The 13,089-nt window shown below is 37.2% G+C and overlaps 1 protein-coding gene across 1 annotated transcript in view; it reads right to left on the bottom strand.

Annotated features, from left to right (window-relative positions):
- Positions 1-13,089, bottom strand: part of ARHGAP15 (Rho GTPase activating protein 15) — a 620,743-nt gene that overhangs the window by 118,784 nt on the left and 488,870 nt on the right. The window contains 1 exon segment of the mRNA XM_033112294.1: positions 9,132-9,266. Coding sequence (XP_032968185.1) covers positions 9,132-9,266 — 135 coding nt within the window.

Here is a 13,089-nt window from a genome sequence, read left to right on the forward strand (position 1 = left end):
ATGAGAGTAGACCTCATGGAGAAGCTGACCTGCGAATGGCAATCTGGGGATGTGAACCGGTAGAGACAATGGGCAGTCAAAGACCCTCAGTGTCCCTGGGGTATTCAATGAAGAGCCAGGCGACCATTGGACTTGAATGACATGGGCAAGGCAAGAGAAGTGTGGGCCCTCGGATCATGTAGGGCTTTGAAGACCTCGCAAAGAATCTGGCTTTACTGCAAAAGGAAATGGCAAGTCAGTTGCATCATTTGCCTTTCTCTATAATTAGGGCCACGCTGGGCTGAGTGAGAGAAAAACATTCACTGGGGAAGTAGGAGAAGCCGTTCTCCTGTAGATGTGCCCAGAGTCAGAGTTGGGAGTGGGTGGGCAGAAATTCTTTTGGAAGTAACCTGAGTTGTGATCATAATGTGGTGTTGGTGTCAACAGTGAGAGTGTGAAATGAGGCAGGTGTCTCACCGTAACAGGAAAGGCCACAAACCTTCAGTTTCATTAGGAGTTACTGACGCAGTGCGCCTGGTAACAGGCAGTGAAAACCAGGCACTGAAATCTACCGTTAGAGGAATGGATCATGATAACTGTTTTCTACTGAGGTATTGAGGAGAAATTCTGCATTTTCTTATATATTTTTTTTAAAGTATGTCGTTTCAGTGGGAGCCGGGATGCGCGGGAAGCTGACTCATGAAAGCTGACTGGCTGATTGCTCAGCTTGAAAGTTAATTGCTTAGAAAAAGTGACCTTTTAAGGATATGGAAGAAAGGAGTGCAAGTAAAAGAAAAGTTTTAAGGAAAAGCAAAAAGACAAGCACCACATTTTCAATGGTACTGATGTCTTACCACTCAATTAATTTCAGAATCAAGGCCCAATTTTAGTTCTGAATCACCTTCTAGTTTTACTTACAAAGGACTTTTCATTAAGCCAAATTAAGTAGATCGAGGTCCAGTTGTTTATTATCTAGCAGTAAAGCATTCCTACAAAAAGACACCTGTGCAAGCCATTTGGCTCTAGTCAACTATTTTTTTACAATTTAATTATGAATATAATTAGAATGAGTTAAGAGACAAGCTAGGCATCAGCCATAAAATTTCTGGTTTGCTAACACACACACACACACACACACACACACACACACTTATTCAAAAGCAAGCACAAGAAAAAACCCGCCAAGTCTGTGAGAATGTTAGCGTGCAGTGGACACTTTAGTGGAAGGGGGGTATTTGTAAAATCTACCTTTATTTTAATTTCCTTGAAATGGGGCAGGAGGATATTTTATACTGTATTATTTTTACATCTCTGGTTTCTTTGTGGTAACCCTTCAAACCCTGCTTTTTATTTTCTCTAGTTTTAAGGCAATTTATCACTATCATGCTTTCATGTTTAGCAACTGTTTGTAGTCAAGTGCCTTGCAAGCTCTGTTTCTTTTCTCCATAGAGTGTCATCATGGAATTGATGATGCATCAAAAATAGTTTGACCAAAGGGCAAGATAAGTCAAGAGTAAAGAAAATATTTGCAAATACACTTGACTGGCTTTTTTCCCCCAATTAGTTATTGAAACTATAAAGGTAAAATAGCATGTGGCCATAGAAAAAAACACACCAGGACATGCAATAGATACTTCCTGCCATACTGCATTGTCTTTAATTTAAATCATTTTTATATGAGGATTGTGTGACTGACAGATATACAGGAGTATGAGTTATATTTAAGAATAAGCATGGGGTAGGCTCTACCTTTGGTGACTGTAACAGACTGCATTTAATGGTGCTTAGGCAATTTATGGATACCATTTCTCACAATTAGTTTATTGCTTAATTAATCAGTGTTTACAAAAACTGGGCATTAAAAAATACATTGTTTTCTGATGCATGTGTGACTACCGCCTTTAATTGAAGATGTATATGCTACATTATTACGATCTCCGTTTATCATTGGCTTGCCTAATATCTAAGTACTATACACATACATACATATATATATATGCACATATATAAAATAAACATGACATATATGTAACAACCATTTATATATAATATTTACTTAAGAGAAGCTGGAAAAGATGACAAGGAAATTAATATTGGAACCATAAGGTTGTTTTGATCAGGGAGTTAGCATTGATTGCGTTCCCATGGTAGGAGTTATATAGAACATTACTCAGGAGCAGGAATTGAAATAATTATTTTTGTACACAAAAGGAAACTTTGGAAACTTAGAAGACAGCAAACTAACAAATACAAACTCCCATGCTCAATTATGGGCACCAAAGAGCTGAGGCGAATAAGGTGACCAAAATGAAATTAATCCTTGACTAAACAAGCTTTGGTCCTGCCTTGAGTCAAATCTCTAAGCCTATTTATCACACATAATAGATAACACTCTTATAAGTAAATGCATGAGGTCATTTTTTTCTTTACTTTCATATCCTCTACTAATTAATCTATAGTTTAACTCTCATGTCAACTCTGATGATTATTTGGATTTGAGAGAAGGCATACCCAAATTGATGGACTAAGAGCATCTGTGACATGGAGGTGGAGCAGGTGCTACCTGTAAGAACTACGAGAGAGAAAAACACGCAGGCAGAAAAATGGATCCACATATACAGAGGGTGCCAAAAAAAAATGCATACACATTTTAAGAAAGGAAACAAAACTATTAAAATTGTGATGCTCAGTATATACCGATAACAAAAGATGAATGCAAATCATGTGTGACTTCTGCAATTACAAGAGGGGCTTGAAGTGGTTACCATCAGCATCCAGACACTTCTGATTACAGTGAACTACTGCTTGAGCAATGCTGACCAAAGTGTCCACTTGTATACATTCTTTTGGCACCCCCAGTATGTGCACACCTCAAGTCCCAGAGTCTGTGAATATGTTACAAAAAAGATTTCGTCAATGTGATTAAGATAAGGACCTTGAGATGGGGAAAGTATCCTGGATTATACCGGTGGGCCCGATGTAACCATGACGGTCCTTAAAAGTGGAAACTGGAGGCACACAAGAGTCAGTGGGAGGTATGATGGTGGAAGAGGTCATGTAATGTGTTGTCATGTGACTGCTGCCTATGAAGGTGGTGGAAGGGAACCACTAGCAAAGGTTTGCACAGGCGGTCTCCTGAAGCTGGGAAAGGCAAGGAAGTGGGTTCTCCCCTCCAGCGTCCAGAAAGAAACTCAATCCTTCTAATGCTGGTTTTAACCCAAAGAGACCAAGTGACAGACTTCTGTCCTACAGAACTATAAGACAATAAATCACTAAATTTTAAGCCACTGTGTTTGAGATAATTTGTTATGGCAGAAATAGAAAACTAATACACATGCCTTCTAGGAAACAGTGACTCTGAGTGGCTCCAACTCAGAAAGCAGAAAGAAATCCCTGGCTGAGCACCCTGAAGCAGTCCATTCAATATGAATTAGAAAGACAGAAGACTCCAGAAGGAGGCATCCTGGAAAAATAGGACTCTGTACAATAGTGTCAGAAAGAGTAAGGACATTATAAAAGAAAAAAGAAAAAAAAAAAAGCAAGGACAAAGAGAAGCAATTACAATCTCCAGAAAAAGAAATAAATAAATACAAAATCTACACAGGAAAATCATGATCTAACTACAAACGGAACCAAATGTGGCCAAGACTTTAAGCAATTTTGGGAGTGGAATAAAATAGATTCTATTTGACCTCGTGAGAAATATTGTTTGAGAATTGTAGAGATTGTGACAGTGAACTCAAAGAGAGGAAATCTTTTGAATCCACTAGGACAGGCAGTGTTATAGACTCATAAAAACGCAAATGTAAATGCTGTTTATTAGTTTTCTAATTGGTCAAACCACTGAAGACTTAGAACAACCACTAAAATTTAAAGGAGTTAATGACCAATGACCATGAAGAAGGAAAGAGAGGTAAAGGGAAAGTGGAAAGTAAAATACATTCACTTTACAACAGGAAGTTAGGAGCTAGTGATTAATGTTGATGAAATAAGAAATAGGATTATGTGTATTATTTAACATCTAAATATAATAACATGACTATCAAATTTTGGAGGAAGTCAAATAGAATAAATCAATTTTTCATATTAGGTGTTATCCATAACTGATAAGCCAAGAAGTAGATATGTTATCCAGAGTTATAAAGGTAACCAATAGAAGAGATTAAAACTGAAATAGTTAAATGAGGTTCCTTTTATGAGTAAGCCTGGGCATGTGAAGTGGTAGGGCCCAATCCATCACTTTTCATCATAAACTCCTCTGTAAAATTTGATTTGTTGCATATTGTAATTTGATACATGTGAAATACTGAAAAAAAAAAGAATAATAATAATACTTAAGCTTGAAAGTGTTACTCATATGAAAGAGGAAAATAATGTGTATATCTAAATGATTTTCAAAACGGTATCGATGATCAATTAGTTATAAAAAAATAGTCGAGGGTTAAAAATGGACGCAGATAGGGCAATATTTAAAGCCTTGATGACATTAGTATCTAGTAGTAAATATTGAAACATTATTCACTCTTGGAAAGCTCTATTTTTAACCTAAAACCCAAAACTAAAATTTTTGATCATTTAATTTAATTCTAACCTTGGTTGAAAAAAAAGAGATAGATACGCTTGTGGTCTTACATAGACTGATAGAGGACTTATAGGTCTTATATAGGGTAATGTAACAGTCAGATATTTGGCAACAGTTAGTTACTTATTTTTCGAGTAAGATTTCTTTTAGATAAACATTCCCAGAAAGGCAATGTAGGATGATGGAAAGTATTTATGTTTTAGAGTCTGAAGTTGAGTGCTAAGTTTAATCTTTTGAGCCATGTGAACTTGGGAAATATTTTGTGACTTACTTTATTACTCTGAAAAATAAATGTATTTCAAATCGTTTATCTAGCATCTGATATAGAATAAGGAAAACGTTATTTTATTTAATTCTCATAAACTTATTAGCTAGAAATTATTTTCCACACAACTTTTCCACTTTTCCAATAGCTGCTGCTTTGTTATTCTCAGGAAAAAAAAAACACCAAAAACTAATGAGATAATTGTAAAAAAGCAATGAGTTTTGAGTTTTTCTCCTTTCTTTCCATCTCCCAGGAATTTTGGGAAAATGCAGATAATCAAAATAGAAAAGACACTGATTTGTGTCTCTTTTCTTTGGATCTGTAGAGTTACCAGAAAAAAAAACATTGGGGATAGAGGTAAACTTAATACATTTCCTAGGATTTCAATGTACTGGAAATGTCCAGACCCCTGCAGGTCTTTACCCACAGGTTGCATCACCTGTCATAAAACTCTATAGTTGTGTTTTTGTTCCAAGTTCATATTTACTGTACTAATAATGCCGTTAGCACAAGTCATTTCCAGGGAATTAGTCATTGCAGTCAGTGGGTTAAATCCCCATGAAAAAACCTGCAGGTGACCCAGTTGCACTGACCTTAAGTATAGAATTTCAGATCAATAACTACAGTACTTGGATCCTGAAATATAAAACAATCTCTAGTGTTTTCGTTACCCCAGTGGGTGTTATCAGACAGGGGATCACTATGGCAATTGCAGGTTCTTCTCATATTAATATTTGCTTGTGGTCCAAAAAGAAACAATTTTAAAAACTAAATGCCTTCTGTTCTTTTTTTCTTGGAATATGTAATGATGACTTTCAAACATATAAAGAAAATTAACAGTAATTCAAATAGCACAAGTAGTCATTAATTGCTTGTACATGAAATAAAATTTCCTCCTCAGAGATAAAGCGTTCCAGTTGGATGTAACATTCCTTTGGTCTAATCACCTTTTAAATCTATCATAAAAGGGTAACAAATCTCTCAATTCGGGATGAAGTAAAAATGTGATGCCTTCACAAACTGGGCTTGGGGGTAGTGAGACCGGAAAGGGATATCATGCTATAACTACAAGAACCATATCATTGCCTGGCATGGTATTCTGCTAGTGTTTAAACCAAAGAACAGAAACCACTTCAAGTATATACACCAACAGAGCAAATCATTTTGACGCAGAGCATTGGTTACCCATGTGATGAAGAAGCCCAGAACCAAATAAAGAAGACAGAAGTAACCATGAGACCAGCCATTTCAGGAAGCCACGACCAGGACGGAGGGGCCAAAAAAGGAGGAGCCACATCGTAAGATGGAAGCTGGAACCAGATGGCCCTCTCCAGCCAATGCCAAGGCCATGGAGGGGACGCATTCTCAGACAGAGAAGCTCCCTGAAGCATGTGGGCAAAGGTGAAGGGGTGGCTGCCTTTTCTGTCCCCTTTCCCTGCTATCTACTGCTCGTGGCTTCCACTGGCGGCCATAGCAGGAGAATAGCCCTCAGAGCACCCGTGAAATACAAGCTTCTTATGGTACAGAGCACAGAGGTGAGGGATGAAAATGGCCGAAGAGGCCCATAGTCCACATACCTGGTCACCTCCCCTGTGAATTTACTTTACCTGCTTGATTCCCAGTTTATTCCTTTTATAAAAAGCCAGGAACTTGTGGACAGGTCTGTTGAGCTTCTCACTATAGATTTTATAGGAGGTAGTGAGAGCTATGATAATGCTTAACCCCCCTCTGTCTTTATATTTATGTTTTCAAAGATTAATTTTTTTTTCTCAATTGGTGCACAGTGGGGTAAAAGTACCTCCTCTTGTGTGTTTTTCCCATTGCCAAGGAACTACGTGGCCATTCTCCCATTTCTTAAGAACTACATTTTCTATGAACTACAACCTAGAGCTGAGTTTAGAACACAGGAACTAACTTCAAGGTGATGCCAGAAATATATAAGTTAGTAAACACAGGCCTCTGTCCAGCATCATAACATATTTCTCAGATATAGTACCCTGTCGCTTAGTCCCTCCATTTTACTTATTAATAAATGAAAAGTACTATCCTGAGTTAGGTAAGTCACGGTTGCTCAGCTTGACTCTCCTTGCTTGAACAATGAAGGAAAAGTCTCTTGTCTCTTCACGTCTAGATTGCTTTCTCAAATACAGTTTGTCTAGAGAAACATTGTTAGCATTCACACGATCTCTCACTTTTTGTTTTGTTTTGTTTTGTTTTTGTTTTGGTTATGTTCTGCATAGTTTTTTTTTTTTCCATCCTTTTCTTTTTTTTTTTTAATTTATTGGGGTGACAATTGTTAGTAAAATTACATAGATTTCAGGTGTACAATTCTGCATTACATCATTTTAACAAGCCTTTTCTGAGGACCATCTCATTCAGTCTCACTATCATCCATTTTATGGGTGTCGGCAATAGCTTCCCATCTCGGTTTTGCCTTGTTCTGATAATGGCGGTGCTTCCAAAATTCTGTCCAGTCTGGACCTGAGTCTTATGACAGTACAGAGATCGTCCTACTGTTTATGGGAATTCAAAGAATGTATCCTCACCTGGGTTCTGAGGACCTGTTTCCCATATCTCTTAAGCAAAGGGAAAGGCTGGCTTAGTATCTTTAGAATCGGGAGAACTAAGGGAAGCTTAAATGATGGCTCTTCCAGATCACAGCCCTCAAATCAGCACATGTACAAGTATCAGCTACCAAGTAAGATCACTTCACTTCAAAGTATGGGGACCATGATGTGAAATTTGTATGACTTCTTTAAATATACACAAAGATAGGTGCCCAAATGCAAGCCTCCCCCATTTCCTATCAGAACACTGTCCTATAATTGTGAGGGATCTTTCCTGCTCACGTGTTCCAGGACAGAATATCAGAATAAGCTGTTATAGAAATGCATGCATGTTTATTCTTTTTGTTTATTCCTTCTTCTAAAAAGAAGTTCAGAGGGACTGGAAACTATAAAATACCATTCATTCTTCCTGAGAAGGAGAGGAAGCATGAAATGAAATGCTATGACGGGATAAGAGCTCCAGCTTCACCTCAAAACCCATAGTTAAGACACTGCTCCTATATTCAACAACAAGACGACCTGAAATTGTGAGCAGGCAACAAGAGAAACATCTTGGGAGAAGAAACTCTGCTTTATTCTTCTTGATATCACTTTGCCGGAGCTTTAAACAAGTACGAAGACTTTTGTGAAATAAAACACAGAATAAAGGGCACATTGAAGGGCTGTTCTCCAACATGGGCTCCCCAAATCCCCACTCCCACTGATGGAAACATGGCACACACCACCAGCTAAGATCAGACCTCCTAAGTAGAGCATTTTTTTTTTCTTGGAGATTTTTCTTGTTTGGACTTTAATTAAGCTCCTGCTAGGCTTGTAAGCTTTTTAATTTTACCTTTCTTGTTTTTTTCTTTTTCTTCCTTGAATCAGCTTACTTGCCAGGAAACTTTTTTTCCAAGCTGTCACAATTACAGTAAGTGTACCCTAAGCTATTCAATTCAGAGATAAACTAGTAGTTGCTTCTCCAAGAATCAATAGCAGAAGTTTCCTTGCATTTAGAGAAATTTTCATTCATTCATTCATTCATTTTTACTTCAGTGTATGTATGTATGTGTTTTATGGATGAGAACATAATAGAAAAGGAACCTTCATGAAGTGTATAATGACTACTGGCCAGTACCTCAACCTCTCAAAAAGTCACCAGTTTAACAGAAGACACTTTGCCATCACTTAATTGAATACTCACACTGCTTATAAGCAAACTGTAGCTGACTATTTAGTAATATTGGGGGGTGAAAGGTGAGCGAGCCAAGAGAAGGTGCTGCCTCATTTGATGATTTAACACCTCTTTGGTGAAATGTAATATTTAATTCACTAAGAGGTTCTTTTTAAAGATCCCTTTGTACTTAGTTGAATTTACACAAATCTGAAAGTATAAAGATAGAGGCTGGCGGATACCAAAGGTGACCCCTTTAAAACAGATTCCATGAGAAGCTATTTTCATTCGAGGAGGCTTGGTTGAAAATCGGCCACTCTAAATAGAATGCCGTATTCTTTCTTTTTTTTTTTTTCCTTATTTAAGAAACAGAAACCAAAAAGACAAAAAAATAACCCTTAGATACTATTACAGGGCCCGAAATAAAAATAAGCCATCAAAAACACAAACACTAAAATGAAAGAAGTGGAGCATTGGGGATATTATTATCTCTATGATTGCTATTATCGTCATTCTTATTATTTACTTAATAATTCCACGCTGCCAGCTTATTCCACTAACCGCTCCTGTGTGTGAGTTACTTACTGATCGCTTCCAGAAACCGCTCAAAGAAGCTGTAAGGGAAGAGCGGCTCAGGCAGCTCCCGGAAAAACATCTTCAGTGCTCCGGTGACAACGTGGATGTCCTCCCACTGGCTGTCGTCCAAATTCAGCTTCTCTTCTGGGAAAACACGAGGAGAAATGGAACAACTGGTTTTAATGAAACAATTACAAGACACTAATTATTATGTTAATGTTTGCCTACTATCATCAGCAACCGTTAACAACCTTCTGCACCTAGAGGTTTGGTGCTGTGCATGTTTTTTTTTTTTTCCCTTCCCTTTTTCCGTAGGAAGGGAACATTTTCAATGGAATACCATCTGTAGGAATGCAGCTAACAAAAAAACAAGAGACACAAAGAGACAGTGCCATTGACACAGTATGTCAGATACATTTATTCCCATAATGCATCAGTATGAAAATTAGCATCGCAGCTCAATGTGATTCAAAGCTATTTGGTTTTGAGGCCGAGGGGCTAAGAGTTGCCAATGATGGCCGGCTCAAGGGACCGGCCTAAAGGCCTTGCTGAGCCAACAGGAGACATATGCTAAACATGGCAATAGAAAATGAGTTATTGCTTTACATGTGTTAGCCTTGCTATGTACAAGGGAATAATGGGTAACACTTTTCTCCCACCCACACCCCCCCTTTTTTTTGCTGAATATAAAGTCAGCAAGGAATAGAATACTGAGTGAGAAAGGATATTAATTCCTTCTTACTGCTTCAAAAATATCTTTTTTTTTTTTTTTAGTTTTCATCTCAGCGAGGAAAATGTACCCAGCAACAATATTAGACAGACCCCTGTTGGCCTGCATAGGCTATGCAAAGCTGTCAAAAATTATAACACACTGAAGACAAACCACAAGTGCTTACCAACTCCTTTTACAAACAACGGAAATACTTGCCTGGGAAGCTTGAGTGAGTTGAGACATTTAAATATTAAAGAAAATAAATGCCAAAAATGAAGTTTTTAGAAGAAATAAAGAGATGCTGTGCAATTGTTGGTTTTGTTTTGTTTTGTTTCTTCCCTTTTGGCCTTCAATATGAACGCCTGGAATCATTTTCACCCAAGGAGTGGATATAATCAAGTCTGAAAGTGACAGCTTTACATACAATTAAAAGGACGCAAGACACAAAAGCAAGGCTGCTGATCCATAGTATTTGTCTTTCTAAACATGTGACATGAAAAAAATTGTGGATTCTGGGCTTAATGAAAACTAAAGCTAATCAGTTTAGACACCCTGAGGATTAACTGAAAAGCTGAATATCCTGGCAAGAACTTAACAGGTATTTTGGTCAACCGGAATTTTGTTTCTTTACCAATATATTGGTCTCACATTCACATGCCCTATGTTGTCAGTTTTACTAACTCAGAGGAGAATTTGAACCAAAAATATAAGAAAAGCTGAGAATTGTCACCATAGGGAATCTCTGCATGCGCTGTTTTGCTAATAGCGTTCCTGTCCTTTTAAAAATATTAGACGAAATCTTTATCAGATCTTTCTTTCTAAATCTATTTCCAGGGCTACTAAGTGACGGTCCTGCTCAACAGAATGTTTGCGGTGAGAAGGACTGAAGGTGGATCTGTGTATTTCAGATGGGCTATTTATTTTTCTTCCTTTTCAATCTTCATTTTTACCTCAATCATAACACAATAATATGATCTACAACAAAATCAGCAGAGGAGACCTTCTTTCTGCCCTGCAATCATTTTTGATTGATTGTATTTCAACAATTAGTCTTTTATTTGGTTACACACTATTGAAAGAGGACGACAGCATCTTAGCAGGCCAGCTTTAAACAGTCAACTGTTAACAATAGCATCAAAAAGGGAGACATGATGGGGTTTACTGTCACTTTAAAGAACGGGGTTTTCACATTGTTGAAATCTGTCAGATATTTTGAAATGTCCCTCTCACTATGGTGCCACACCCCCTGCGTGCCCTCATAATAAAATTGGTTTTACTCCTGATTAAATCATTTTCTCCCTACCCACTACCATACTCCTCATAATGGACCTGAGCGCTCTACAGCTGGTGTTCTTCCCATGGTACCAATTCTTACTTTATCTTTTAAGCACTTTGCTGCTAAGATCTCATGCAGAGTGCTTATGTTTTGTTAAGAGCTTCATTCTTAGAGAAATAGCTTAACACATGTTCTAAAAATGTTGTACAACTTATTGCTTAAAACACATTTAGAAAATGTGTAAGTACTGTAGCTTTGGCACTGAACTTTAAGTGGAAACCTAAACACACACACACACACACACACACACACACAACTATCTCTACCAAAAATTGATCAGAAAAGTCCAACATAAGAAGCCATTCTGATACATAGGTTTGAGATTGTCAAAGGAAAGTGTTCAGGTACAACAGAATCATTTCATCTTGAGCAAGGAAACAATAACAAATAATTGCATAACCAAAGGCAAATACCATTGATATTACTCACTGCCACATAATCATCAGTTAATTGAAATGATTATGAAAACAGAATATTTCAATATGCATAAAAAGTTTACCAATTAATAAGTACCATTTGATTATGCCCACTAGAAATGCCATATAATATCAATATCACCCTGTGTTACTTAAACCTGCATTCCTTCTACAGATATCTATGTAGTCTTCATTTAAAATTAAAACAAAACAAAAACAATTTGTAGTCCTTTACCAAGTAGCTTAAAGAAATAACATGGCAAGTAGTTGGAAATATTCTTTTGGAATATAATATCTAATTTTTATATTAAATTTTTTTCATAAGCAACCAAGGTTAAGATTCCTTGTAAACCAGAGAACTTTAAGGCATATTTTTCAAGGCCACTGTGATTTATCTAAACATACAGTTATGTCCATATTTATATGCCTTCTCATGATTCTAGCCAGTTCTCAAGATGAAATGACCATAACCCCATTTTGGAGTTAACAGGGATCCTTACATTTGGGATCCTCCAATACATTTGTACTATTTGATAAGTATTTTCTAAGTAAATTGCTAACAGTGATGAAGTTGTATGATTCTTATGCTTCTTCCCTTTCCAGTAGAGCAGGGTTTCTCAACAATGATGCACTATTGACATTTGGGGCTGGATAATTCTTTGTTGTGGGGGTTGTCCTGTGCCTTCTTGGATGTTCAGAAGCATCCCTGGCCTTAAGCCACCTGATGCCAGTAGCACTTCTCAGTGGTGACCATGAAAACTATCTCCAGATATTGCCAAATATCTCTTGGTGGTGCAAAGTTATCCCCAGTTGAGAACCACCTCAATGAAGCCTGTAAGAGTCTATAGAAGTTGCTCAATAAATAATGATTTATGAAGTTTACTGTAGGTAGGCAGAGAACTAGAAAGCTAGATACACACATAATGACATTTCTTTACTATGACCTTAAAAGTTAGTAATTTTTATTGACAAAATAAAAACCCTGTACAGAACAAAATTCACATGACCACATTTCAGGGTGCTTTGCAATAAAAACAATAACCAACAATTATTTAGTGCTTACAGTATGCTAGGGACTCTGCTATGAACTTGACATTCATTGTCTAATATAATTTTTTCAATCAGAAAATGAGCTCAATGATATTGTTATCATCATCTCCATTTCACAGATAGGGAAAGTGAGGCCTGGGTAGATTAAGTGACTTTTCCATGGCTGACAAGTGATGAGCCCAGGACAAGGAGCCAATAAGCCCCTGAAAAACCACTATGTTCAGACTTAATCTTGGCTGGCAGAAGCTGAAAGGGAAAAGGCAAGTTAAGTGATAATTGCAAGTGGTAGTAGATTCACTATTACTTCATTTTATCCCTACATGTCTCACTTGAGACGGCTTTTACCTGTCAATTGACTGATCTTTTGTAATTACCAATTTATAGAAGGAAGAGAATCTTATATAAACAGATAGAAAACAAATTGGAATAAAAAGAAACCAAACTAGAAAAGGG

The sequence above is a fragment of the Rhinolophus ferrumequinum genome, chromosome 8, assembly GCF_004115265.2.
Source record: "Rhinolophus ferrumequinum isolate MPI-CBG mRhiFer1 chromosome 8, mRhiFer1_v1.p, whole genome shotgun sequence".
In the NCBI taxonomy this organism is placed as follows: Eukaryota; Metazoa; Chordata; class Mammalia; order Chiroptera; family Rhinolophidae; genus Rhinolophus; species Rhinolophus ferrumequinum.